This window comes from Tasmannia lanceolata, unplaced genomic scaffold (genome assembly GCF_043159265.1).
Source record: "Tasmannia lanceolata isolate RefF3 unplaced genomic scaffold, GAP_Taslan_0.1 ptg000002l, whole genome shotgun sequence".
Taxonomy (NCBI): domain Eukaryota; kingdom Viridiplantae; phylum Streptophyta; class Magnoliopsida; order Canellales; family Winteraceae; genus Tasmannia; species Tasmannia lanceolata.
In genome coordinates, this window is record NW_027518679.1 from 16,674,537 (window position 1) to 16,702,189 (window position 27,653).

The 27,653-nt window shown below is 39.8% G+C and overlaps 1 protein-coding gene across 1 annotated transcript in view; it reads right to left on the reverse strand.

Moving 5' to 3' along the window:
- LOC143880688 (ABC transporter D family member 1-like) overlaps positions 1 to 27,653 on the reverse strand; it is a 135,078-nt gene that overhangs the window by 36,830 nt on the left and 70,595 nt on the right. The window contains exons 15-18 of the mRNA XM_077383679.1: positions 11,608 to 11,698; positions 10,673 to 10,797; positions 10,441 to 10,590; positions 10,290 to 10,362 (exon numbers count right to left, since the gene is read on the reverse strand). Coding sequence (XP_077239794.1) covers positions 10,290 to 10,362; positions 10,441 to 10,590; positions 10,673 to 10,797; positions 11,608 to 11,698 — 439 coding nt within the window. The remainder of the gene's footprint in view (positions 1 to 10,289; positions 10,363 to 10,440; positions 10,591 to 10,672; positions 10,798 to 11,607; positions 11,699 to 27,653) is intronic.

Below are 27,653 nucleotides of genomic sequence, written 5' to 3' on the forward strand. Positions count from 1 at the left end.
TTATCATCTTACTCAATCGGTGATCAGACACCCCCATATTCTGAAGACGAGGTCACCAGCAAACGCCGCAGATTGTCAGTCTTCGGTAATGTACTGGACGTATACGAGGATGACGATTACGACAGTGGCAGTAACTGAAAGGTAGATAATTAATTTTAATTACATCATAACTGATAGTTCAATATGTTGCTTGGAATAAGAAAGAGCGGAATTTCGGGGACGAAATTCAATTAAGGGGGGTAGATTGTAATGACTGCGATTAACTTTTCTTTAATAACCCTAAGATTTAGGCTTTGGATCGATGGATCTAAATTTCAAGACTGAATTGTTAGAATTTTTAAACAAAATAATAAAAAGATTTGAAAAGTCAAAGATGCTTTTTCTTTTTTTGTTTAAAAAATTTTTGGAGGGAAGATTCAAATTATGTTTCCCTCTCTTGTTTTAAAGCAAAAGACTTGCATATGTGGGGACTTGAACCCAAGACCTTGGTGAATGTGCTTGTGGTGTGTTTTCAAAACCAAAACCGTTTTTTTTCTTTTAATGGTAATTAAGAGAAAAACGTTTTTGTCTTTTAAATGGTAATTAAGAGAGAAACGTTTATGTCTTTTAATGGTAATTAAGAGAGAAACGTTTATGTCTTTTAATGGTAATTAAGAGAGAAACGTTTTTGTCTTTTAATGGTAATTAAGAGAGAAACGTTTTTGTCTTTTAATGGTGATTAAAAGAGAAACGTTTTTGTCTTTTAATGGTGATTAAGAGAGAAACGTTTTTTTATCTTTTAATGGTGATTAAAAGAGAAACGTTTTAGTCTTTTAATGGTGATTAATTATCCTCCAACAGTCATATTCTCATCTATAAAAAGAAGAGAACAGCACCATTGGAGATATAGTTTTTACAGAAAACATCAAAGTTTCTGCTTGTCTTCTTCCTTTCCTCCGTTCTGATCTGAGCACAGTTCTACGGTGATTCTGGGTGGACCAGTCAGCGAGTGCACGTGGACTGGAGCCAACTTTGGCTGTTTTATCTTGGAGCGTCACACAAAGTTAAATTATTTCATCAATTCAAAACCCTTGTGTGCGTTGAGACTTTTCAACCCCTTATCAATTCTTTACATCGACTTAAAAGAACATGGATATGATTTTATCTTCAGGCTGAATCCCCTCACACTCTCACTTAGAGGCCGTCCCAATATATACATCCGAGGTCTTTACAAGGCAGGTGATACCTAACTTTGCTCGTATGGCTTTTAATTTATCCAACAAAGAATGGTGAAGTATTTGATTTATATTGATTCTAAGTTATTCTATAAATAAATGAAATTATGTCTTTTATATTATATGTTGAAATGGATTCTGAATTCTGATAAAAATATTCAGTTTAAATTGTATTTCTTGTTAATCATATGAAATAACGTGGGAGCCGTATGTACACTTAAGAAATACCCAAAGAAGAAATGGGAAAGGGTGATGGGAAGCCATTGAGCTATCCTCGTAAACAAATGTATACAACTTGGGAGAACCGTGCAACTCCAAGTTGATGTCGGAATCCTACGGAGACCAAGAGTCCCTAGGCGGTATGATCTATCGTAATAAGTCCCCGCGGAATCGACCGTGTTGGCAAGGGCAACAAGCTAGTGGGAGCTGGAGTGCCCTGGGAATTAAATTAAATCGTTATAATGAGAACGTAACGGATTTGTAATTATTCTGGTTGTTAGTTAATTATTCTCGTTCAAGTAAGTTGTTCACTTTAAAAATGATCTTCTTATATTTAAATTTGCAAGTAGTTGTATTTCTTTAAAATGAATTCTCTTATTCTGGTTTAGAAAATCTCTATAAATTATCATGTTGGAAAAGTATTTGTTCAGTTTATTTGAATTGATAAATAAATATGGATCTTGATCTGTTGTTTAGATTGAACTATCATACCTGCCAGGTTACTATCACTCTGCTTGACGTTGTTTTCTCCCCAGGATTAGAGGATGCCCACGAGGGTGCGTTTGCGCACAAGGACGTTTAGGAGCATAGAGCGATGGGAGAAATAATTGAAATGACGATACCTTCGTCGACGTCTCGGTTTTATTTAAGAAATTTCTAGTTTGGATTTTATTTAGTAGAACATGTTATTGAAATGTCGATGTTATTGTAAGGAACATTTTAGTTATGGAATAAGAATGGCAGTTGTTTAAGTTTCATAGATGGTTTGTTAAAAAATAATAATAATACTATGGGTATTTTGGCAGGTTCGCTTGTAGCGATCCGGTCATGGAAATCGGGTCGTTACAGAACCTAGGGCTGAACGATGCATCTTTCTCGATTACTCGTGGACCCAGAAAGGTTATCGTTGCTATAGTCCTCGCTTACGTCACTTCTTTGATTGCGCCAAGGTTTAAAATTTCGGTTTCGGTAACCGTTTCGGACCCCACCAAAAACCGAAATTTCGGTTCGAAATTTGGTAATTTGGTTCCAAATTCCGGACCCAAATTTCGAAATTTCGGCTGAAATTTTGTAACACTTTTTTTTTAATAAATAATGCCATTAAACCGAAATTTCGGTCCGAAATTTGGTAAATGGCGAAAAATTGAATTTCGGAAATTTTCGGTTTCGGTCCCCACCGGTATCCAAAATTTCGGTTCGAAATTTCGGATTTCGGTCGAAATTTAAAACCATGGTTTGCGCCGATGTTACCTTTTTCGAGTCAGAGTCTTACTTTCTTACTTCTCCTGAGGATAGTTCCACAGTCCTTGATTCGGACATTCCTCTTCCTCGTCACGTACTTCCAGATCCCATTCCTTCTCCTCCGTTGCCGGTACCTGAGTCTATTACTGTATGTGAGCCCTCTTCTTCCTTACAGGCTCCTGCGACTCCCCCGCCTGCCCCTCCGAAGACATCAACGCAGATCGAAGTCTGCAGCCCATCATCCTCCGTCTGCGCCATCTGCCTCTCAGCCAGAGATTTCGATCTCCACCTCTCAGGTACCTCCTCTACCCTCCTAGTATTACTACTGATTCTCCCATTGCCTCTCGTACTCGCTCTCATAGTACTGTTCATCCTATTTCCTCTGTTATTTCATGACTCTCACCCCTATGTTTCGGAGTTTTGTGTCTTCTTTGTCTTCTGTTTCTTTGCCGCAATCCCTCCTAGTCGCCCTTAACCATCCAGGTTGGCGTGCAGCCATGGATCTTGAGATGGAGGCCCTTCAGGCCAATCACAAATGGGACTTGGTTTCTCTTCCTCCTGGGGCTGGGCCCGTGGGATGTCGCTGGGTTTATGTCGTCAAACACTTACCTGACAGGAGTGTTGAGCGCCTTAAGGCGCGGTTGGTTGCCAAAGGTTATACTCAAACCTTTGGAGTGGATTACCAAGAGACATTCTCTCCTGTCGCCAAGATCCCCTCTGTTCGGGTTCTTCTCTCACTTGCTGTTAACCAAGGATGGCACCTGCACCAATTAGATGTCAAGAATGCCTTTTTGCATGGAGAGCTTATTGAGGACGTGTTCATGGACCAACCTCCTGGGTATGTTGCTCAGGGGGAGATGTCCTCCTCAGTGTGTCGGTTGAGGAGATCTATATATGGTCTCAAGCAGTCCCCTCGAGCTTGGTTTGGGAGGTTTAGTGATGCTATCATGCGTTTTGGCATGAAGCAATGTGTAGTTGATCACTCTGTCTTCAGTTGTCACTCTGCAGCTGGCTGCGTGCTATTGATAGTTTATGTTGACGACATTATCATTACAGATAGTGATTCAGTGGGGATACACAGACTGAAGAGCTTCTTGCAGAAAGAGTTTTCAACCAAGGATCTGGGCCGTCTTAGGTACTTTCTTGGCATTGAGGTTGCATATTCCACTACAAGAATCTCTCTCTCTCAAAGGAAATATGTGTTGGATCTTCTTGAGGAGACAGGCCACCTGGGAGTGAAACCTGCTTCTGTTCCCATGGACCCAAATGTGAAACTTCTTCCTGAAGGAGATTTAGTAGATAAGTAACCTCATATATCTTACAGTCACCCATCCAGATATATCATTTGCTATTGGTGCTGTCAGCCAACATATGAGCTCACCTCGTACTTTACACTGGGCAGCAGTGATTCAGATTCTTCGCTAAATGAAAGGGGCGCCAGGTAAAGGCCTCCTATTTAAGAAGCATGGGCATATCAGGTTGGAAGGCTTCTGTGATGGAGATTGGGCAGGATCTCCAGCAGATAGGAGATCCACTACTGGAGTACCTTTGTGGGTGGTAACTCAGTATCATGGAGGAGTAAGAAACAGGACATAGTTTCCAAGTCCAGCGCCGAAGCAGAGTACCGAGCCATGTCTCATACCAGTGGAGAGCTTCTTTGGTTACATTCTCTTCTATCAGAGATTGGGATCCCTTCATCCTCTCCAGCTCAGCTTTATTGTGATAATAAAGCTGCGATTCATATAGCTACCAATCCTGTCTTCCACGAGAGAACCAAGCACATAAGGTTGACTGCCACTCCATTCGCCAGCGAATACATAGATGCGAGATCCATGTTTCCTTTACTCGATCAGTGGACCAACTAGCAAATGTGTTCACTAAGCCCTTAAGTAATGCAAAACTAAGTGACATTTGTAGCAAGCTTGGAATGTACAATATCTACATTCCAGCTTGAGGGGGAGTGTTAGATGAGTGTGTTCAATGTAGCCTTAAGGGCATAGTGGTCTTTTGTATTCTCCTCTATTATATATACACTAGTGAGGGGGAGTATCCCTAACTCACCTTCTTATATATGAGGAATGTGGATGTGATGTGGCACATTGTTCTATGGCTTTCCCCTCAAAACAAACAAAAGTTACAAAGTAACTATTGTGGGAACCAATATTGAGCAGAGGTTTTTAGAATGAAATATCATCTAACATGGATAGAGTAATGCCAAGACTTGCGCAGAAGCCCGAAAGTTGTCATGAATAAATCCAAGGCTATTTTAATGCAAAACATAGAGGAAAGAGAGAAAAAATATGAGATCATGTTGATGTTGGGTTCCAGATATTTATCAAGATAGGAACCTCAAGAAGAGGATGCACGGCATGCTAAAGGGAAAAAAGGAACAAAAGGTAACCATAACAAGCAACTGTTACTCAAATATAAAAGAAAGATATGTTTAATATAGCAGGATTCTTTTATGTTAATGCACTTACATTAGAAGTACCGTTTCGGATGCAGTGATTGAATCCATTTGTATGTTTGGAACAGGACTAAAGAATCCAACTTATCATGAGATAAGGAATACAATCCACAAAAGAGAAGCTAAAAATATGATTGAGGATTAGGAGTAGAAGAAGATGGGATGCATCATCACTTTTGATGGTTGGAGACAAGGTTTTAAATTTCGTTTCAGCTTCGGTGGCCACGGAAATGGAAACATTTTGGTTTCGGTAGAAATCTTGTAAAATCATGGAAACGTATGAAACCATATGCAAATAATGAAATTTCAAGATGAAACTTCAGAAAATGCTAGAATAAGCACAAATTAATACATAGAAGCCATCACATAAGCAAAATAACCGTCCAAAATGGCTTAATCACATTGAACACCTAGTGACATGCATTGTCACACATGCTTGGAACAGTAAAGTCAATAAAGAAGTAGAATGTATGAAGCATAAGAAAATACAACGATCACACATCCCGCCAAGGAACTATTTCAATATGGCAGGGTTACGAAGTGGAATTGGGCTCATGCCGACAGGACATTCCATGCATAAGATATCCCATGCATAACATTACATTTCACCTTAGTTTATGCATTTCGTTTGTTCCGAGAACTTCGATCGAAATTTTGAAATTTAAACAAAAATAATGAAGTGGAAGGAATTCATTGAGAGTTCGTGGCGACAGGGATGGAAACGGAAACCTTCCGGTCATTTTGTATCGGTTTCGGTGGAAATTTAAAACCAAGGTTGGAAATAGTGTTAATAGATCGATTGCAAATTCTTTAGTTAATAGTCCAATATTACCAGTTTTTAGGCTCGTAGATACGTCTAACAATCAAAGAATGTAAACAATTTGTTTATGATTTTTTATTCCATTTTAGAAGTAGAAGAAGAAAATGCTGCACAGGTTGTGACCGATACTGTCACTGCAGATCAAAAGGAAAGGAAAATGTTAATGGAGAAGAAAGAACTATTTTTTACTCCTTGTGCTTCTCACTAATTGGATTTAATGCTTGAATTAATTGGAAAATTATCAGCTCATACCAAAACAATTCAAGGGCAAAGATGATAAGTGTGTTCATTAATAACACAATTGGGTTTTGAATCTTATGCAAACACATACGAAAGGGTACTTGGAGCACCTTGATGTAATAACATTTTCTACTCGTTCCATAACATTAAAGGGTTTGCAAGAACGTAAGGTGGGTTTGAGGTCAATGTTCACCACTGATATTTTCAAAGAAAGCTTGTGGGATAAAGGTTTTTGGCATTTGTGTTAATGGAAGCTACAATTCAGACATCTATTAAAAACTGCTTAAAGTGCCAAATCCTTTAATTATCGTCCCACACTAGTAGATTCCTACAAGAGGTCAATAAATGGCTACATATATGAAGCTATGGAACAAGCAAAGGAAGGACTTGAAAAGAATATGGATAATGTGTGGAAGAGCTATATGCACATCTGGAACATTATTGATGAGTGATGACCGTGTTGGAACCAACTGCTCAATTGCCCATTGCAAGCAAAGAGTTATTTCTTAAACCCACTCTTTCAGCAAAAGTAGAGTAAGCAAGGGTTACATACTTTTCTAGGAAGAGTGGTTACAAATTCAAGACAATCAGTAAAAATCAATAAGTAAAGAGACATGTTTAAAAAAGCTAAAGGCCTATATAGAAGATACACAACAAAGTTAACCAATAAAACAAAGCAGCTAGGCAATTTCTCATATTTAAAATGTATTTGTTATGTCATATGAATAAGTTAACAATCATAAATCCTAATAGCTTGTTTCTTTTTGAAAAATAGATCTATGGTGGGACAGTTACGGAGATCATTGTCCAAGATGCAGAAGTTTGCAATTACCATAGAAAGCTTGTGTGCGATCGATGTGATTGTGCGATCAACTAGAGCACATTTGCATAGGTGAATGTGAAATTATGACTTACGGATCTTAAATAGCTTTTAATTTTTATTTGTCCTTAGTTGGGTAATACCACTAAAATATTTATTTTATTTTTGTTGTTTTATAAAAACGCTTGGAAGAGGAATATACTTAAATAGAAGAGGTTGAATTCCCCTATATTTGCAAAATACAACCTTAAACTTCGAAGGGTTTATGCTAAGAGAAGGGCAGATCTAGGTTTTGATCTAATATCCTTATCAAACATAGTGTCCAACGATGAAAGGATGACTAAAAAGGAGAGATCTAAGTTTCCAAAGAAAACCACATTGATGGACATGGGTGAATGCCTTGTGGGGGAGGCAGCGAGAGATGAGATAGGCAATATTTCCAGCAGTCAATATACTCAACAAAAGAAACGGCATTTGAAAGGGGACTTGGTGAGCTTCACTCTAATAAGATTTTGTATTTGTTCCCTAACATTAAAGAGTTCACAAGAACATAGTTGGGTTTAAGAACAACGTTCACCACATATGATTTTCAAAGAAAGTTGATGCGATAAAGGCTTGTGGCATTGTGTCAATAGATCCTACAGTTTGAGTTTCTACTAAATAATTCTTGAAATACCATATCCATTAGTTAAATTCCTACATTTGTATATTCTGATAGCGGCCAATAATAGGCTACATATATGCAGCTATGGATGAAGCAAAGGAAGGAATTGCAAAGAACTTGGGTAATGTGAGGAAGAGGTACATGCTCATCTGGAACATTATTGATGAGTGTTGGAACCAACAACTGAACTGCCCATTCCATGCAACTAGTTATATTTTAAACTCGCTCTTCCATCATGATGACTCATTTGTAGTAGACGTAGAAACTGAGCAAGGGTTATATGATTGTCTAAAGAGTGGTTTCAAATTCAAGACACCGATAAAAAGCGATATGCAGAAAGACATGTTTAAAAAAGTGAAGGGCCTGAATAGAAGATACACTACAAAATTACCCAATAAAACAAAGCAGCTAGATAGTTTTTATTACATTTCAATTTGTTTGTTATGTTGTGTGACAAGTTAACCATCATTAATCCTAAAAAAATGCTTTTGTTTTTTGAAAAAAATAGATCTATGGTGGGAGAGTTACTGTGGTCATTGTCCCAAGATGCGGAAGTTAGAAATTAACAAAGAAAGCCTGACGTGCAATGGAAGTGGTTATGAACACAACTAGAGCACATTTGAGTAGGTGAATGTGAAATTATGACTTGTAGATGTTAAAAGTTTTTAGTTTTTATTTGTCCTTAGTTGAATTGTTGTGTGGAAGAGTTACCGAGGTCAGTGTCCCAAGATGCGAAAGTTAACAATTACAATAGAAAGTTTGTCGTGAAATTGAAGTAGTTATGAACGCAAATAGAGGACATTTGAGTGGGAATGCGATATTATGACATATAGAGGACACTTAAGTTAATGTGAGATTATAAAATAAGTTTTAGTTTTTATTCGTCCTAGGTTGAGTAGTTGTACTAAAATATCTATTTTATTTTTGTTGTTTTGTAGATACACTCGGAGGAGGAATAGACTTTAATAGACGAGGTTGAAAGCTGCTATATTTGCAAAATACAATCTCCACACCAAGGTTTTAAATTTCAGTTATCGTTGCTTCGGAAACAGAACAATTTGAGTTCGGTTGGAAATTACAGTGGAAATGCTGTAAAATTAGAGAATCATATGAAAACATACGAAAATGCTAGAATTTTAAGATGAAACTCATACATGGTAGAATAAGCAAGACAGCCATCCGTAACGGTTTAACAACATCGAACACCAATTGATATGTGTTGCCACTCATGTCTAATAATTAATACAATTCAAATGTAATTCATATAAATATTTATACATAATACATACACCACATTTCGCACGCAATACATATAAATATGATAATGTAACACAAGTGAGATGGTATACTACAAATAAACTTACAGTTTTGGTTTCGGTATGCGTTTCGGGGGTGATGGAAACGAAATGATTGATATCTTTTCGTGTCAGTTTTGGTGGAAATTTAAAACCATGCCGTCAACTTCGAGGGTTTCATGCTAAGAGGGAAGATAGGGTTTGTTCTAATTTCCTCATCATATTGTCACACGATGAAGGTATAGCTGAAAAGGAGAGATTTGAGCTTCCATAGGAAACCAAATGAATGGACATGGGTGGATACCTTATAGGTGAGGTAGCAAGAGATAAGACAGACTGACAGACACTGGCTCTAGTAGTCAATAGACTCAACAAAAGAAAAAGTGCTACCTTTACTTATTATATTGCTTTAATAGTAAAATATTCACGACTTTGTTTTCATTATATTTTTATGTAAAGAAAATGTGAAATGATGAATTGCTTACGTGATATCCAATTATATATATATATATATATATATATATAGAGAGAGAGAGAGAGAGAGAGAGAGAGAGAGAGAGAGAGAGAGAGAGAGAGAGAAATGATTGTGCGGTCGACCGCACCAAGCTTACGTGTAGTCAAGGGCCCAAACTCATGTGGGCCCACTTTGTTAGGATGATCCAAAGCATTCATTTGAAAGGCCCTTACATAGATGGGGTATGTACAAAAAATCAGCTCCATAGGATCATCCTAACCCATCCATTTGTGGAGGTCAAAATGGACAGACACCGTTTGGCACAAATCTGCCCATTTTTGCCCTCGACTTTTGGAGGGGTTAGGATGATCCAATGGACCTGATTTTTTGTACACACCCTATTTATGATGGGGCCTTGCAAATGAATGGTTTTGATCAGCACAAAAAATGCGGGACCCATGTGTTTGGGCCCTCGACCGCACCTAAGCTTAGGTGCGGTCGACCGCACAATCTTATTCCTTATATATATATATTTGAATGATACGATAGCCAATTATATTACAGCATATCTATACTATACAAGTAAATATAAAGAGAAGCCTCCCTCTCATCTTTTGGGGGATGATAAAAATTTTAAAACCTAAGTAAATTTTCACATACAGAGCGAATGTGGTTGAATCCTAAAATACCCCTTCCCTCTTTCCTCTCCAAGAAGATTGTGAAGGATTTGTTTCTTTATCAGAATCTAAAGAAGATGACTAGGGCCTTTGCTTATATTGAGGAAGTAAACGCACAATGTAATTTAAACAGGTGAGCTTGTCAGTAATGAAAACAGCCAACTGGAAGTAACATACAGCTTTTTCTCGGGCCCCACCGCCAAAGAAAGCAATGGATTCTGCATGAGTACGAAGTCTTGCATGCGTGAACCTAATTAAACACTATCATGTTAAAAGCAAAAATATTACGAGACCAAGAAACCAAGAGGTTGCATGCGATGGGATTAACCTGAAGACTCCCTCGAGTTGTTGTTCCCTACTAGCAAGTTCACCAAATTCAGGTGTGACGCTCCTCAGAAAACCCAGTCCGAGTAACATATAAGCATACAATATAGCAACTCCTCTTTGGCCCGTTAACAACTTCATTCTCCAAGTGAACCTACAATTGTTCAAGATCATATATCAACCAAATCCAAGTGCTAAAAAAATTTGAGCATGACCAACATGTATAAAAGTCTCACCAGAGAATGTCAACTGAAGGCTTTACCAATCCAGTAACCAGTCCTGATAGTTCGGCTGTCAATTTTACCACATCATGTGTTATTCTTTGATCGGCATCAATATTTTTACCAGGGATTTGGAATACCTAAAAGAGAGACAGATTTGAGATTTATGTTAAATCAAATAACAATTTCTTTTTCTTTTCTTTTTCTTTTGAATGGTATCAGTAATGATTTCTTTAACACTATAAAAGTAAATTAGGCCCTAAAATGAGGAAATAATTCTAGTTGAATCCCAAACCCAAAATGCTCAGAGAATGGAATTCCATACCATTCAGATATACTACAAAAATATATCCCAAACTGAGCCTTATAAAAAGAGTTGAGCTAACGGCAGTCCATTGACAAATTGGATTATGGATTAAAGTATTGGGTGCTACCGAGATGTATCATTCGATACATCTTTGATTTTCAGTTGGAAGATATAAAAAACCAAGGGTATGCATTATCAGCCAGTACAGCATGTATTGGATTTTCCAATGTCTGATACATACCAGAAATTCATTCCGTGCATTCACAAGGCATTATAATCCAGAAATGTGCTGCGCATCCCAAAGGAAGTGACTGAAACCAAGGATTGAAATTTCGGTTTCGGCCTCAGCCGAAAACAAAATTTCGGTGGAAATTTCGATGGCAATTTCGGTTTCGGTGAAAATTTCGGTAAAAATCTTATATTCTTTTTTTGAATGATAAAAGTCTTAAATTTTTGGCCGAAATTTTTAACGGTTCTAAATTTCAGTCCCGGAAGAAATCCGAAATTTCGGTATTTCGGTCGAAATATAAAACCTTGACTGAAACACACTTGCATTTCTCCAAGAGTATTCAGCGAGATAACAAAAGCTTTGGGATCATTTAGATGCTCTGATCTTTCATTGTAACAAGCATTAGAAGGGTACCTTGTAAAAAGCATTATTTCTCAAATAGTTCTCCACTAGGTGTTGAGTCAAACGAATTCGCCACCCAATGGCTAGTTTGTCTTTTAAGTATCTGTAAGGAAATAACAACTGTTTTAAACTCTACACACCAAGAAAGAACATAAAATATATAACATTTAAAAAAAAAAATCTCCAAATAAGGACATCAAAGTTTATAGGCCATAAGTAGAGTTAACAAAAATTCTCATAACAGATATGTCAAAACCAACATCTGTTAGAAATGGAGTTAGGGCTAAAAAGAGGAAGAAGAAGAGCAATTGAGAGTCTCCACTAGGAAGCTCCTAATGTAAATGATGTATATATAAGCCCCAAATAGGGCAACAATGTACAATGATTGTAATACCACTAAGACTACAGGTGATAACTAAACTACCCTGTTGAGGAAGAGAATGAGAGAGAGAGATTGTGAGTTGGGAAATCTCCCCCTCACTTATGTATTTACATATAAAGAGAGATATACAAAAGACCAATATGCCCATAGGCATATACATACACTAACACTCCCCCTCAAGCTGGAATGTATATGTCAAACATTCCTAGCTTGCTACAATTATCACCCAATTTGGCTTTGTTCAATGGCTGGGTAAACATATCCGCTAATTGGTCCACCGATCTAGTGAACATTGTGCATATTTCTCAATTTTGAATATGATGCTGGATGAAGTGGCAATCAACCTCGATATGTTTAGTTCTCTCATGAAAGACTGAATTTGTGGCAATCTGAATCGCCACCATGTTGTCACAATATAACTGAGAAGGAGATGATGGGGTGTAATGACTGCGATTAACTTTTCTTTAATAACCCTAAGATTTAGGCTTTGGATCGATGGATCTAAATTTCAAGACTGAATTGTTAGAATTTTTAAACAAAATAATAAAAAGATTTGAAAAGATTTTGGAGGGAAGATTCAAATTATGTTTCCCTCTCTTGTTTTAAAGCAAAAGACTTGCATATGTGGGGACTTGAACACAAGACCTTGGTGAATGTGCTTGTGGTGTGTTTTCAAAACCAAAAACGTTTATGTCTTTTAATGGTAATTAAGAGAGAAACGTTTTTGTCTTTTAATGGTAATTAAGAGAGAAACGTTTTTGTCTTTTAATGGTAATTAAGAGAGAAACGTTTATGTCTTTTAATGGTAATTAAGAGAGAAACGTTTTTGTCTTTTAATGGTAATTAAGAGAGAAACGTTTTTGTCTTTTAATAGTAATTAAGAGAGAAACGTTTTTTTTCTTTTAATGGTGATTAATTATCCTCCAACAGTCAAATTCTCATCTATAAAAAGAAGAGAACAGCACCATTGGAGATATAGTTTTTACAGAAAACATCAAAGTTTCTGCTTGTCTTCTTCCTTTCCTCCGTTCTGATCTGAGCACAGTTCTACGGTGATTCTGGGTGGACCAGTCAGCGAGTGCACGTGGACTGGAGCCAACTTTGGCTGTTTTATCTTGGAGCGTCACACAAAGTTGAATTATTTCATCAATTCAAAACCCTTGTGTGCGTTGAGACTTTTCAACCCCTTATCAATTCTTTACATCGACTTAAAAGAACATGGATATGATTTTATCTTCGGGCTGATTCCCCTCACACTTTCACTTAGAGGCCGTCCCAATATATACATCCGAGGTCTTTACAAGGCAGGTGATACCTAATTTTGCTCGTATGGCTTTCAATTTATCCAACAAGAATGGTGAAGTATTTGATTTATATTGATTCTAAGTTATTCTATAAATAAATGAAATTATGTCTTTTATATTATATGTTGAAATGGATTCTGAATTCTGATAAAAATATTCAGTTTAAATTGTATTTCTTTTAATCATATGAAATAATGAGGAAGCCGTATGTACACTTAAGAAATACCAAAGAAGAAATGGGAAAGGGTGATGGGAAGCCATTGAGCTATCCCCGTAAACAAAGGTATACAACTTGGGAGAACCGCGCAACTCCAAGTTGATGTCGGAATCCTACGGAGACCAAGAGTCCCTAGGCGGTATGATCTATCGTAATAAGTCCCCGCGGAATCGACCGTATTGGCAAGGGCAACAAGCTAGTGGGAGCTGGAGTGCCCTGGGAATTAAATTAAATCGTTATAATGAGAACGTAACGGATTTGTAATTATTCTGGTTGTTAGTTAATTATTCTCGTTCAGTTCTCAGTAAGTTGTTCACTTTAAAAAAATGATCTTCTTATATTTAAATTTGCAAGTAGTTATATCTCTTTAAAATGAATTCTCTTATTCTGGTTTAGAAAATCTCTATAAATTATCATGTTGGAAAAGTATTTGTTCAGTTTATTTGAATTGATAAATAAAAATGGATCTTGATCTGTTGTTTAGATTGAACTATCATACCTGCCAGGTTACTATCACTCTGCTTGACGTTGTTTTCTCCCCAGGATTAGAGGATGCCCACGAGGGTGCGTTTGCGCACAAGGACGTTTAGGAGCATAGAGCGATGGGAGAAATAATTGAAATGACGATACTTTCGTCGACGTCTTGGTTTTATTTAAGAAATTTCTAGTTTGGATTTTATTTAGTAGAACATGTTTTGAAATGTCGATGTTATTGTAAGGAACATTTTAGTTATGGAATAAGAATGGCAGTTGTTTAAGTTTCATAGATGTTTGTTTAAAAAAAAAAATTATTGCGAGTATTTTGACAGGTGTTTGCTTGTAGCGATCCGGTCACGGGAATCGGGTCGTTACATGGGGAGAAACCGATCTCTGAAAAGAGAGAGCGTAACAGAATGAGCTCTCCACTTGTGTGTGCCATAGCTCTATATTCCGCCTCCGCACTAGATTTGGAGATAACATCATGTTTCTTACTCCGCCATGACACAAGGTATCCCAGAAATGTGCAGTATCCTGTGGTAGATCTCCTATCAAATGGAGATCTTGCCCAATTTGCATCTGTGTACCCTTCTATCTTCTGATGTCCATGTTTCTTGAATAACAACCCCCTACCCGGAGCACTTTTCAAATACTGAAGAATCTGAAGAACTGCTGCCCAGTGTGAAGTACGAGGTGAAATCATATGTTGGCTGACAGCACCAATAGCAAAGATGATATCTGGGCGTATGACTGTAAGGTAGATAAGTTTACCAACCAGCCTCCTGTATCTGCCTGGGTCATCTAATAAGTCTCTCTCTTCAGGTAGTAACTTCACATTTGCGTCCATGGGAACTGAGGCAGGTTTCACTCCAAGATAACCTGTCTCCTCAAGTAAGTCTCAGACATATTTCCTCCGTGAGAGAGAAATCCCCTTTTTCGAATATGCAACTTCAATACTCAAGAAGTATCTAAGACGACCCAAATCTTTGGTAGAGAACTCATTTTGCAAGGTCTTCAATTTCTGGATCCCAGCTGTATCACTGCCAGTGATGATGATGTCATCGACATAGACTATCAAGAGTACACACCCAACTGTAAACTGACAGCTGAAGACAAAATGATCAACTGCACACTGCTTCATACCAAAGCGCATAATGGCATCAATAAACCTTCCAAACCATGCTCTAGTAGACTGCTCAAGACCTTAAATGGATTTCTTTAATCGACACACAGAGGATGACATCTCCCCTTGAGCAACATACCCAGGAGGTTGCTCCATGTAAACCTCCTCTGTGTGCTCACCACGAAGAAATGCATTTTTGACATCCAATTGATGTAGATGCCAGCCCTGATTGACAGAAAGAGAAAGTAGAACACGCGCTGATGGAATCTTTGCCATAGGGGGAAAGGTCTCACCATAGTCCACCCCAAACGTCTGAGTGTACCCTTTGGCAACCAAGCGTGCCTTAAGGCACTCAACAGAGCCATCAGGTAAATATTTGACTGTATAGACCCAACAACATCCAACAGGGCGTGCACCAGGAGGCAGAGGAACTAAATCCCAAGTCTAATTGGCCTGAAGGGCATCCATCTCAAGGTTCATAGCAGTGCGTCACCCCAGGTGATCAAGTGCTGCAAACAAGGACTCTGGCAAAAGAAACAGAAGATAGAGATGACACAAAACTGCGAAAAAACAGGCGTGAGAGCATCATATGAAAGAACAGATAAAATAGGATGAACAGTACTATGAGAACGAGTGCGGAAGGCAATAGGAGAGTCAATAGATACCTCGGATGTGGTAGGAGGGAGCTCCTGATGGGCTGGCGATGGCGCTGCCGGAGATGGATGAGCTGCAGAGGTATGGCGGTACTGATAGGTCTTCTTAATGACTGGAGCTGGAGGCCGAGCATGTATCTGTAAGGGAAGAGGTCCTGGAACAGGAACCACAGAAGGGGAAGGTAAGAGAGACGATGGAGATTGACGGACTATCGGGTCAGGAAGAATGAGAATCGATAGAGGAAGATCTGAAGAATGAGAGAGAGGGATCGTATCCGGAGAACTCAGAAAGAAGGGCTCAGTCTCGACGAAAGTAACATCTGCCGAGACATAGGATCAACGCAACCGAGGGCTATAACAACAATAACCTTTCTGGGTCCGTGAGTACCTCAGAAAAATACATCGTTTAAATTTAAGATCTAACTTATCCAATCCAGGCCCAAGGTTGTGAACAAAGCAAACACACCCAAATACCCGAGGAGTAATAGGAAATGGCTCATGATGAGGACGTAAAATTGAGAAAGGGGATGAGTCGCCTAGAACCGAGGAAGAAAGTCGATTGGCCAGATAGTTAGCAGTGAGAACTGCATCACCCCAATAAGACTTGGGAACTCGCATCTGGAAGAGAAGAGTGTGAGCTCCATCCAATAAGGATCGCATTTTCCATTCGGCAACACCATTCTGTTGAGAGGTGTGAGCATGAAAAGATTGATGAAGGATACCATGAGTGGAGAGGAACTCATCACAACCATTGGATTTTGAGAAATATTCTCTAGCATTATCAGTGCGAAGGCATTTAAGAGTGCAATTAAATTGGTTAGTAACTTTCGAATAAAAAGTACGAAAAACAAAGAACACTTCTGAGCGATCTTTTAAGTAAGTAAAGCCAACACATACGTGAATAATCATGAATAAAAATGACAAAATAACGAAGTCCAAAAACAGAGGTAGTCCGCGAGGGACCCCATACATCCGAATGCACTAAATCAAAAGGGTGTGAGGCCCGACTAACAAGCCTAGACGAGAAGGACACCCTATTGTGTTTCCCAAGTTCACAGGCCTCGTACGAAAAATGGTTAACAGAAGAAGAAACGATAGATGCCCGCCGCAAACGATCAAGGCTGGGATGTCCAAGACGACAACGCTACTGATATGCGTCGCTGGACCTGTGTAAAATGGTAACAGGAGGGCTACAGTACAGACGATAAAGCCCATCAATCTCACGGCTCCAGCCAATCGTCCTCCCACTCAAAAGATCCTGAAACAAGCAATAAGAGAGATAAAATGAGACAGAACAGTAGAGATTTTTAGTAATCTGAATAACTGAGAGTAAACTAAAGGGTGACTTTGGCACACATAGAACAGAGGGCAATGTTAGACCAACACGAGGAGAAATATCACCAACACCAGAGATAGGAGTGGATCTACGATCCAGGAGCTGGAGCTAGTAAGAAGAGATGCAGGGGAGCTACCTAGCTGAGCAAAAGTCGCAGTCGGGGGATGGCTGGTAGACCTGAGACGCTGTAACCCATCATAGTCGGCACGAGACATAAAGACCCCATCAGCCTGAGGCCCAGTGCTGGGCGAAACTGAAGGAGAGGAGGGCTTGGAAGATTCTGGTGCTGCGAGATGTGCAGAGCGGCCAAAACGAGCCTCAGAGGAAGGATGAAGCTTAGGGTACAGTAAATAGCAAGTCTCCATATAGTGTCCCTCACGACGACAGTGCGCGCAATATGGACATGGTCGGCCACCCGCCTTGCAGGAAGATCACGTCCACCGCCACGACCACCACGACCAGAGTCACGGCCACGGCCAAAGGTGCCCCCACCATGTATAGCACGATCACCTACGCCATAGGCATCAGTGGCAATAATATCGACTGAAGGAGCTGACACAGAGACACCAAGAGCACACTGCTGGGCATGCAAGTAAACCTCCTAAATAGAGGGCATCATGGCAGACCCAAATATCTGCTGACGAAGGTGCATGAACTCAGGACCCAAAATCTCGAGAAACTGAACGACACGTATCTGATCACGCTGCTGAGCGGCCGTAGTCAAATCAGTGGTAAGAGGCATAAGGACATCCAACTGCTGGCAATGGGAAACAAACTGACTGTAGTAGGTCGAGAGAGGAGTGTCTCCGCGGCGAAGGTTCATCCACTGAGAATAGGTGGCACAGATTCGAGATAGGTTTCCTTTCTCAGAGAAGGTAGTAGCAGTATGATCCCAAACATTGCGAGAAGTGGGAAGGTGTATCATGGTCCCGGCAATCTCAAGGAACATAATCTGCCAGAGGAGAGTACGAATAAGGGCATCATCATGTTCCCACTTCTCATAAGTGGGATCACTGGAATGAGGGGGGTCACGACGAAGAATATAGATCTTCCCCCTAGCAATCGGATAGGTCTCTACAGGCACTTTCCAATTCAGGTAATTGGAACCATCAAGCCTAACTATGGTCATGTGAGGAAAAGAACCATCCATCGAAGAAGATGAGGGAATATACGAGGAAGAGGATGGGCGAGTCGGAGGAGCAGTAGCCATAGAGGGCTGCACGCGAGAGGGATCCTCAATCACTGGGCTATCCATGAGTAAATAATCGAAGAGAGAAAATCAACCGAGGAAAAGAAATGATGCTGTGGTGGAGATCAGAGAAATCAATAATGGAGATTGCGGCTCCGAAGAGAGACAAATGAGAAATAAGGCATGCGACAAACCCTTGATGACATGAAGAAGACAACGGATATAGAGATATGAGATAGGAGCCACGGAGAGAGAAAAACAAGAGAAGAATATTGTTTGAGATATAAGCCATTTGGGAAGGGAAGGGGATTTGGGTTGTCAAAAATAGGTCAAAATAGGTCAACAATAGGAAGTCCACAGTTGGGAGGGAGGGGACGGGGGGTGGGAGTAGTGGAGATGCAGACCGGGGCTAGAGAGGGTGGACAGGGGGGTTGGAGTGAGGGGTCGGGGGCATTGGAGAGGGGGTACTGGAGTGGGGGCGACGGGGGTACGGGAGGGGGGGCCGGAACAGGGGGCTGGGGTACTGGAGAGGGGGGTGGGGGAACGGGAACAGGGGGCGAGGGTACTGGAGAGGGGGCGGGGTACGGGCGAGGGGGCGGGAGACATGAGAGGGGATGGGGGGCTGGAGATGGGAGGGGACGGGGACTGGGGGTGGAGAGCGGGAGAATGGGGAGAGGGAAGAAGAAGGGAAGAGGAGAGGGGTTTCTATGGGGGGTCCCTAGGGATTCAAAACCCTAGGGCTCTGATACCATATTGAGGAAGAGAATGAGAGATAGAGATTGTGCGTTGGGAAATCTTCCCCTCACTTATGTATTTATATATAAAGAGAGATATACAAAAGACCAATATGCCCATAGGCATATACATACAGTAACATACCCTAATACATGTTATTCAACACTTCCCCCTCAAGCTGGAGTGTATATACTATCTAACTCCAGCTTGCTACAAACGAGGCTACAACAACCAATTAAAAAGAACAAAAAGTACAATAAGCTCATACACACATCCAGCTTGGTATAACACTCCTCAAGCTGGTGTGGTGAATATATAATGAAAAGCATAACACACAAGACAACAGCCACCATGAGAGTAAAATCGTCAAGTCAGTGGCCACAAAAAAAGAACCGCTCCCCCTGAAGTAGAAAAACGGCGGAAGCGATCAAACAGGGCCTCCCCATGAATGAGAGCACAACGAACAAATCCGCATATCAATGAGCAATGCAGGCACCATTGCAGGAACCAGCAACAGTCCAGCAAGCAAAATAGGCACACCAAAGGCGTGAACAGCGAATAGAGGCGAAGTAGCATTGGCTGGCAGAGACATCAGCTGAGTAGCACAACGCCAAGAGAAGATAACCACTGATGGGTAACCATCGGAGACAAGGTCGATGGGGAAACCATCTCCTGGAGAGAAGAATAAAATGAGAAGATAACCAACCAACGATGGGGAAACCATCATCTGGTGACAAGGTCTACGGTATGAACATCGTCGCCTGAAGATAAGAAAAAAGAAAAGGAAGAAGATAACCGACCAACAATGGGGATACCATCGCCCGAAGAGACTAGATCGATGGGGACAACGTCGCCTGTGAACCGCCCGGAGAATCGACCAACGATGGGAAACCATCGCCTGGTGAGCCAACCAACGATGGGGATACCATCGCCCGGAGAATCGACCACGATGGGGAAACTGTAATGCCCGGCACACCAATTTTTTATTATTAATTTAGATAGTAGATCACCCGATCAACGATCTAGATCGAAAAGATCTCCTTGTTCGGTAATCATTTGTACAAATTTATGATTTAGAGCCTTTCGAACTGTTAGATCAACCACCGGATTCCTCCAATCATCAATCTAGCTCAAGTGGATGACTAATCATACCACTCGAGCATCTAAATCCATTGATCAGCAAGAGATCAATGAATTTGAGAAAATCGATGGCTCATTTTGTATTTTCGTCACTTTTCTTATAGCTCATTTTTGGGACATCAAATTTTGTTCGTTCCTTAGAAGCAGGAATCTTCTGTCGGGGTGCCGATCCCACCTCAAAACCTCGATTCGGCGCTCCTTAGGAAGGAGCTTCCAGGGAGCGCGACCCCAAAGAGCGGGAACTGCTCCCATGATGCTCCCAACCTGCGTCTATTACTCCGTAAGTCCCACCATCACCAACTTCCTTGCATCGAACTCCTCCAACTCTTCAAAGTACTTCATTGGAGCAAGTACAAAGGCTTGTGCATCTTCAGAAGGCACGAGGAACGAGGTGCACCCTTAGATTGTTAGAAATTACTCTTCAAAGATGAATAGAAATTACTAGTCTTTGATATACTTAAATTTTGAAAGATATATATAAAAATGGTTAGAAACTTTTTTTTTATGTACTTGAATTTCGAAAGATATATAAAAAAAATATTACATTACACGCTCCCATGGCGCTCCCAAACTTAGAATCTTATAGACCTCACGCTTCCCCGCCCCCGCCCCCGCTCACGCCTCTGTCCTCGCCCCGCACCCGCTTCGTGCTTCTAAGTTCTGTTCGACTTGATTTTGGTACCGTTAGATGGGTATTTCGGTTATCTATCCAACGGACCCAAGATCCCGTGATTTGGACATGATTTGACAAAGTTATGGGCCATTTACTATTAAGGTATGGCCTTATGACGGGATTTGTCTTATTAGGAAAGTTTTATGGTTGTCTTTTGATGTAAGCCTCTTATTTAATCTCTTGTAAAACTTTAAACGACTTATAACTTTAAAGATTTTATCTAGAATTTGTTTTTCACGAAAAATAATTAAATACGTGCCTACCCATATTTGTGTGGGCCCAGTTGTGTAACTTCAAAGAACTTAAAAGATTTCCCTAAATCTTAAAAAATAAATATGATGACATATTAAGAGTGTAAGATATTAATAAAAATGGAAGAAAATAACCATAGTCAATGAGATAAAGATAGAAAGAGAAAAATAGGAGATTTTAAAGGAAATTTGAGGAGTGAGGCACGATTTCCTCTTTGGAGGATCGTGCGCACTCCACAAATCCCCTCCCCTTCATGAGAGAGAGAGAGAGAGAGAGAGAGAGAGTAGAAAAGAAGAAAAAAGAAAAGTAAAGAAGAGAAGAAAAAGAAAAAGAAAGTCGAGGAGGAGGAAAAGACAGAGAGGGGAAGAGAAGGAGAAAAAGAGAGTGACTTAGTCTTCAACCTTGATCCGCTAAGCACCCTAGGTTTTTGCCTTTTTTTGTTCTCTGGTAGATGCCCATACCTTAAGCTATTTTTTTGTCGAGGGATCCAATATAATTTCGTCGATTTTACAAAATCCCTGGACACAAAATGATTTTTGACATGCAAATTTCAGGTTTGGATCAATCTATGCATATCCCTGTATATTGAAAACAATGTATTTATTCATGTTTTTCTCACAGACAGATTATGCGCATACTAATAAATTTATTCATGCATGATTAGGGATGTTTTCCTTCAAAAAAATAATCGAGATGATTTAAAATGTGCAAATGGTTGTATTCTTTCAAAGATCAAATCATGTGCATGACTTGTATGTTATACACGAATATTCTCTTCAAATCAAATCGTACGGATGATGTTTAAAGCATGTATGGTTCCTGTCTCTTAAAAATCAGATCATACGAATGATATTTAAAGTATATATGGCTCTCTTATATTTCAAAGACAGACAATAAAAGTATATATAGTTATTTCTTTTCGAATCAGACCCTATGTTTGCTATATAAATCGTATATGATTGTTTTCCCTTTGAAAACAACCCATGGTCATGGTGTAAAGTGAATAAATAGTTGTCCTTCTATTCAAATACAGTCCATATATTGAGATTAAATAGATACTAGGGCCACTTTTCCATAAAACAGTTCATGCGCATGGGAAATAAAGCTTGTGTGATTTGTTCCTTTACAAAACAGTTCTTGCAAATGAAATAGAAGTTATATGTAATTGTTTTCTTTGCAAAACGGCCCCTATGAAATGATAAAATGCATATATGGTTGTTGTTTTTGTAAAACAGCCCACCTACTCTATAATTGGCGGTTGTATATTTAGTTTCCTCTCACATCGGTACGTATATATGTAAGTTTTGGGATGTTTTGCGGGTAATAATAATATAATTACTTAACGATTTAATGACCTTAGATCCCAACAGTAATTGTATATATTTTACAATGGTATATACGCCTATATATATATATATATATATATATATATATATATATATACCTTCTTCATGAAACTTTTCTGAAGGATTCATTAGCTGACCCCAACTAGTTTGGGACAAAGGCTTCGTTTAGTTGAGTTGAGTTGGTGTATACGCCGATTCAAATGGATTTTGATGGAACTGCTATCCTATCAGTTGAGTTGAGTTGGTATATACGCCTAGGATTCAAATGGATTTTGATGGAACTACTATCCTATCAGAATATGCACAAAGCCATTAAATGAAATTTTGGATATAGTCTACCCTATCAGTATATACGCAGAAAGCCCCGCATTTATACTTTTGTATGTATACTCTATCCCAACAGTTTTCTTCCTATATATATATATATATATATATATAATCAGATCTCAAAAGTCCTATGTTTGGAACTAAACCAAAATGATTTTCATAAATGCAGGATTCTTTCATCTGTCCTGTGTAGTGTATACTGGGAAGAGTAAAGTGATTTACAATCTCTTCATCGTTTCCTTATTCTTGTATCAAGCTTAGAAGGTGTGTGTATGACCTCATCTTCAGGTTTATATCCCTCACACTCTCAGTTAAAGGCCGCCTTGAATCCCACACCTAAGGTCTGACAAGGCAAGTGACAGTTAGACTCACATGTGTAAAGTTTACAATAATGAATTGGTGCATGCAATATTATTTCATTTTGGATAACACCACTAGTTCTCTCTTATTCACATGTTGATAGATAATATAGTACTTCCATTAAAATGATAAATTTATAGAATCTCTATTTCTTTCCTTAAATAATTGTGAAAGTAAATTTGGAAAGTGGATAGCCATAAATGATTCTGACAGGTGCAAGAAATCATGTCATGGCAAACAGATAAGAGGTATGTTACGGTTCTAAAATAAATAAACTTGCATGGGCATGTAGGAAAGGGGGATTAAGGAGGCGGTCGAGCCATCCTGGCACTCTTAAATGTTAGGAAATAATCCTAACGGTGGATGTGGCTTTTGCAAGATCGATGGTCAAGATCATTTGGTTAGTTAATTGGTTTTGTGAAAAGTCATTAATGAAAAGACTTTATGTGAAAAGGTATGAACGTAAAGAGAGGTTTGGGGAGAGGGATGGGCGTGATGAGGAGTCGCATCTCTTCCCACAAACGCTTATAAAAGGGAACTCTTGGGTCCTATTTGCACACAACAAATTCGTTTTTAATCTTTGAGAATCCACGCTTGAAGAGAAAGAAACCGGTTCCCATCACCGACGGTTGTGTAGCGAAGAGAAACTCAGAGAGAAAGAAAAACCCAATTCATGGCTTCCGGTATGTTTTATTTTTCATTTCAATTTAATCTCTATTGTTCTGTAATTTTCTCAATGTTGAATCGCCAAGATCTGTTGCCTCTTACATGTGGTATCAAAGCCACGGTTTTAGCGAGAAAACGGCGAGAAAATTTTATTTTTTTGGGAATTTTTTGACATCGCCGGAAAACGGCATGCCGCCGGAAAACGGTTGCTCCGATCAGTGATTTTCCGGCATGGATGTGAAGTTCGTCGAGAGACGAGTCCAATGCAACAACGGTGCCTGAATCCGATGTCAAACGAACCCAGAAATTGAAATTGAAATTTGTTGTTTTTTTTTGGGATTTTCTGGAAATTATAACTGCTGTTGGAGAAGATGATGAATAGTGATGGGCCGATGGGCCGCGCAGGCCCGTTAAGGATCCATCAAGGATCCGCGAATTTCTGAAAGGCCCAGTTAACAGATAAGGCCCATAAAACCTGTCTGGGCCCAGCAGACCCAACCCAAACCGGCCCAGGGACAATTTTTTGGCCATTTCTGCCATTTTTTAGGTTTTTGGGTCTGGCTAATATTGGTTCTAGGGGTTTGGAACCCTCCTGAACCCATTTTTGGAGTCAGTTTTTTCATTTGAGCACTGTATTATATGGTTACAGTGTAAATTCAACAAAATTTGGTTTTATTTGTTTGATTTTAGTCAAAAAAATTTTTGAGTTTTGGGCCGGGTAAATCCGGATTTAGGGGATTTCCACCCCTCTGAACCCAAATTTGATGTCTGTTTTTCATGGAACTTGAAAACGGGTTTTATGTACACATGTTTGTACACTTTGTTCATTATTTTAGTTGTGAATGAACAAAGAATTGTGATTCCCACTGGGAAACGGAATCGCTTAGGATTAGTGGTTTAAATAAAGAACAGTGTCGCATATAGTGACACATTATGAACTACAAAACCACTTTAAGTTGCGTCTATTTGTCCAAGAGCAATACTCAGCCCAACGGATGACTGTTGTTTTGCACAAATAGGCGGTGTGAGAGGGCTAGGTCTGGATAACTTGATTTGGGGTTACGCTTCTGCCCAACGGTGATGTGTACCTTAAGTATAGAGTTATTTGGCCCTAGTTAGTCTCATGGATGAGAGCCAAATGTGTGTCGTGGCACGGCCCAACGGACGACCCATGATGATACGCTGGTGTCTCCCTAGAATCACATTTATGTGTTTCTGTGATTCTAGGCAATCCAACTGACTTCCCTAAAGATAAATTGACTTAAAAAATGGAACCAAATGTGTATCGTGGCATGGCCCAATGGACATCCCACGGTGACACACCGGGTGTTCCATCAAGAACACACTTATGTATTTTGTGTTTCTGTTTACTTTAGTCATTTATTTTAAAGTTGGATTACATTAAATCGTGGATTTTACTGAATAAACTCCTTTGGTGGATTTAAATGGTGTCTTAGATAGTGAGCAAAATTGTAACTGTCTGTCTTTTTCGTCTACAGCATTGAACCCTAGTTCTATCTCTAGTTATTTGTCCGGGATCGAGGTTTTGAGTGGGACTAATTTCGGAAAATGGAAGGATCATATTCACATAGTCTTAGGGTGTTTGGACCTAGATTATGCACTTAGGAATGACAAACCTGAAGTGCCTTCTAATGAAAGTACTACTGCGGATTTGGCTACCTATGAAAAATGGGAACGATCAAATCGCATGAGCCTTATGATTATGAAAAGCACGATCTCTACCTCTATCCGAGGAGGCATTCCCGACTCAGAGGAAAATGAGGAATTTACTGCTAGTGAGTACCTACAGGCAGTAGAGGATCAGTTTAAGGGATCGTCTAAGGCTCTTGCCAGTACCCTGATGATGAAGATGATCACTATGAAGTACAATGGTAGTAGTGGTGTGAGAGAGCACATTATGCGAATGAATGACATGGCCTCCCAGCTAAAGAAAATGAACATGGAGATCTCTGAGGGTTTCCTTGTTCATTTCATGATGACATCTCTTCCTGCGCAGTTTACTCCATTTAAAATTAATTACAATACGCAGAAAGAGAAGTGGGAAATGAGTGAACTCATAGCCATGTGTGTTCAAGAAGAAGAGAGGTTGAAGACCGAACAACCTGAAAGTGCTCATTACACCACAGAGGGAACATCGAAGGGTCACTTCAAGAAGAAAACCAAAGGAAAGGGCTTTGGGAAAGGCAAGAAGAAGGTAGCAGGTGGTTCAGCTCAGCAGGGCTTGACCGGTGAGGTGAAAAGTCACATTAGGTGCCATTTCTGTAAGAAACTTGGTCACATAAAGAAAGAGTGCTCCAAGTATGAAGAGTGGCTGCATAAGAAAGGTAATAATTCAGTTTTTGTTTGTCATGAATCTTTCCTTGTAGATGCACCTAGAAATACCTGGTGGATAGATACAGGTTCTACTATTCACATCTCGAATTCCTTGCAGGGATTTCAAGAGAGACGGAGACTCAGGAAAGGGGAGCGAACCATTAAGATGGGAAATGGAGTAGAAGCAGACGTCAAGGCTATTGGCACTTTTCGTCTTGTATTAGATAGTGGCTTCATTATGTATTTGGAAGACACATTTTATGTACCTGCCATGAGCAGAAACCTTATATCTGTATCCAGACTTGATTCCTCAGGATTTGAATTCAAGTTTGGGAATAAAGGTTTTACATTACTCCATGATTCCAATGTTGTTGGTTCTGGTCCTCTTGTGGGCAATCTATATATGATTAATTTAGATAGCTCGTTTGCGCATTCTCTGTTGTCCATGCATGTGAATGAGGAAATCAGTTACCGTGGCAATAAACGGGGTCGAGTTGATGAAAACTCTTCCAGTTTGTGGCATAAGCGTTTAGGCCACATTTCCATTAGTCGTATGGAAAGACTGGTGAAGGATAGAGTTCTTCCTCCTCTTGACTTTTCTGATTTCGGGATTTGTAGGCAGTGTCTTAAGGGTAAACAAACCAAAACTAGTAAGAAGGGCGCCACTAGGAGTACCGGCCTGTTAAAAGTTATTCACACTGATATCTGTGGGCCATTTCCTACTCCTGCCCTAAGTGGCGAGAGATATTTCATTACCTTTATCGATGACTTTTCTCGTTTTAGCTACGTCTATCTCATCAAAGAAAAGTCGGAAGCACTAGATACCTTTAAGATCTATAAGGCTGAGATTGAGTTACAACTTGACCGGAAGATTAAGGTTGTGAGGTCCGATAGAGGTGGGGAGTACTATGGCAGATATTCTGATACGGGCCGCAGTCCAGGTGCGTTCGCACTTTACCTACAGGAGAACGGTATTGTCGCTCAGTACACGATGCCAGGTACACCTGAGCAAAATGGTGTTGCTGAGAGACGAAACCGTACTCTTATGGATATGGTGAGGAGCATGATTTGCAATTCACCATTGCCTGAGTCCTTGTGGGGAGAAGCATTGAAAACAGCCGTTCATATCCTAAACCGTGTACCGAGTAAAGCTGTGGCTAAGACCCCTTATGAGTTATGGGCCGGTAAAAAGCCTAAGCTAGGATATTTGCATGTTTGGGGCTGTATGGCTGAAGCCAAAATATATAACCCACAGTTGAGAAAGTTAGACACTAGGACCATCTCTTGTTACTTCATAGGTTACCCTGAACGGTCTAAGGGTTATAGGTTCTATAGTTCTACTCATAGCACCCGGATTGTAGAGACTAGATACGCTGTATTCTTAGAGGATGGTGATCTCAGTGGGAGTTATGTGCCTAGGTCACTTACTTTTGAGGAGAACCGGATATTTGTTCCAATACCGGTAATCCAAGAAAGAATAGTGTCGATTCCTCCACCTGAGGATATTGATGCACCAGATGGCACATTGGAGGTTTCGCCCCACA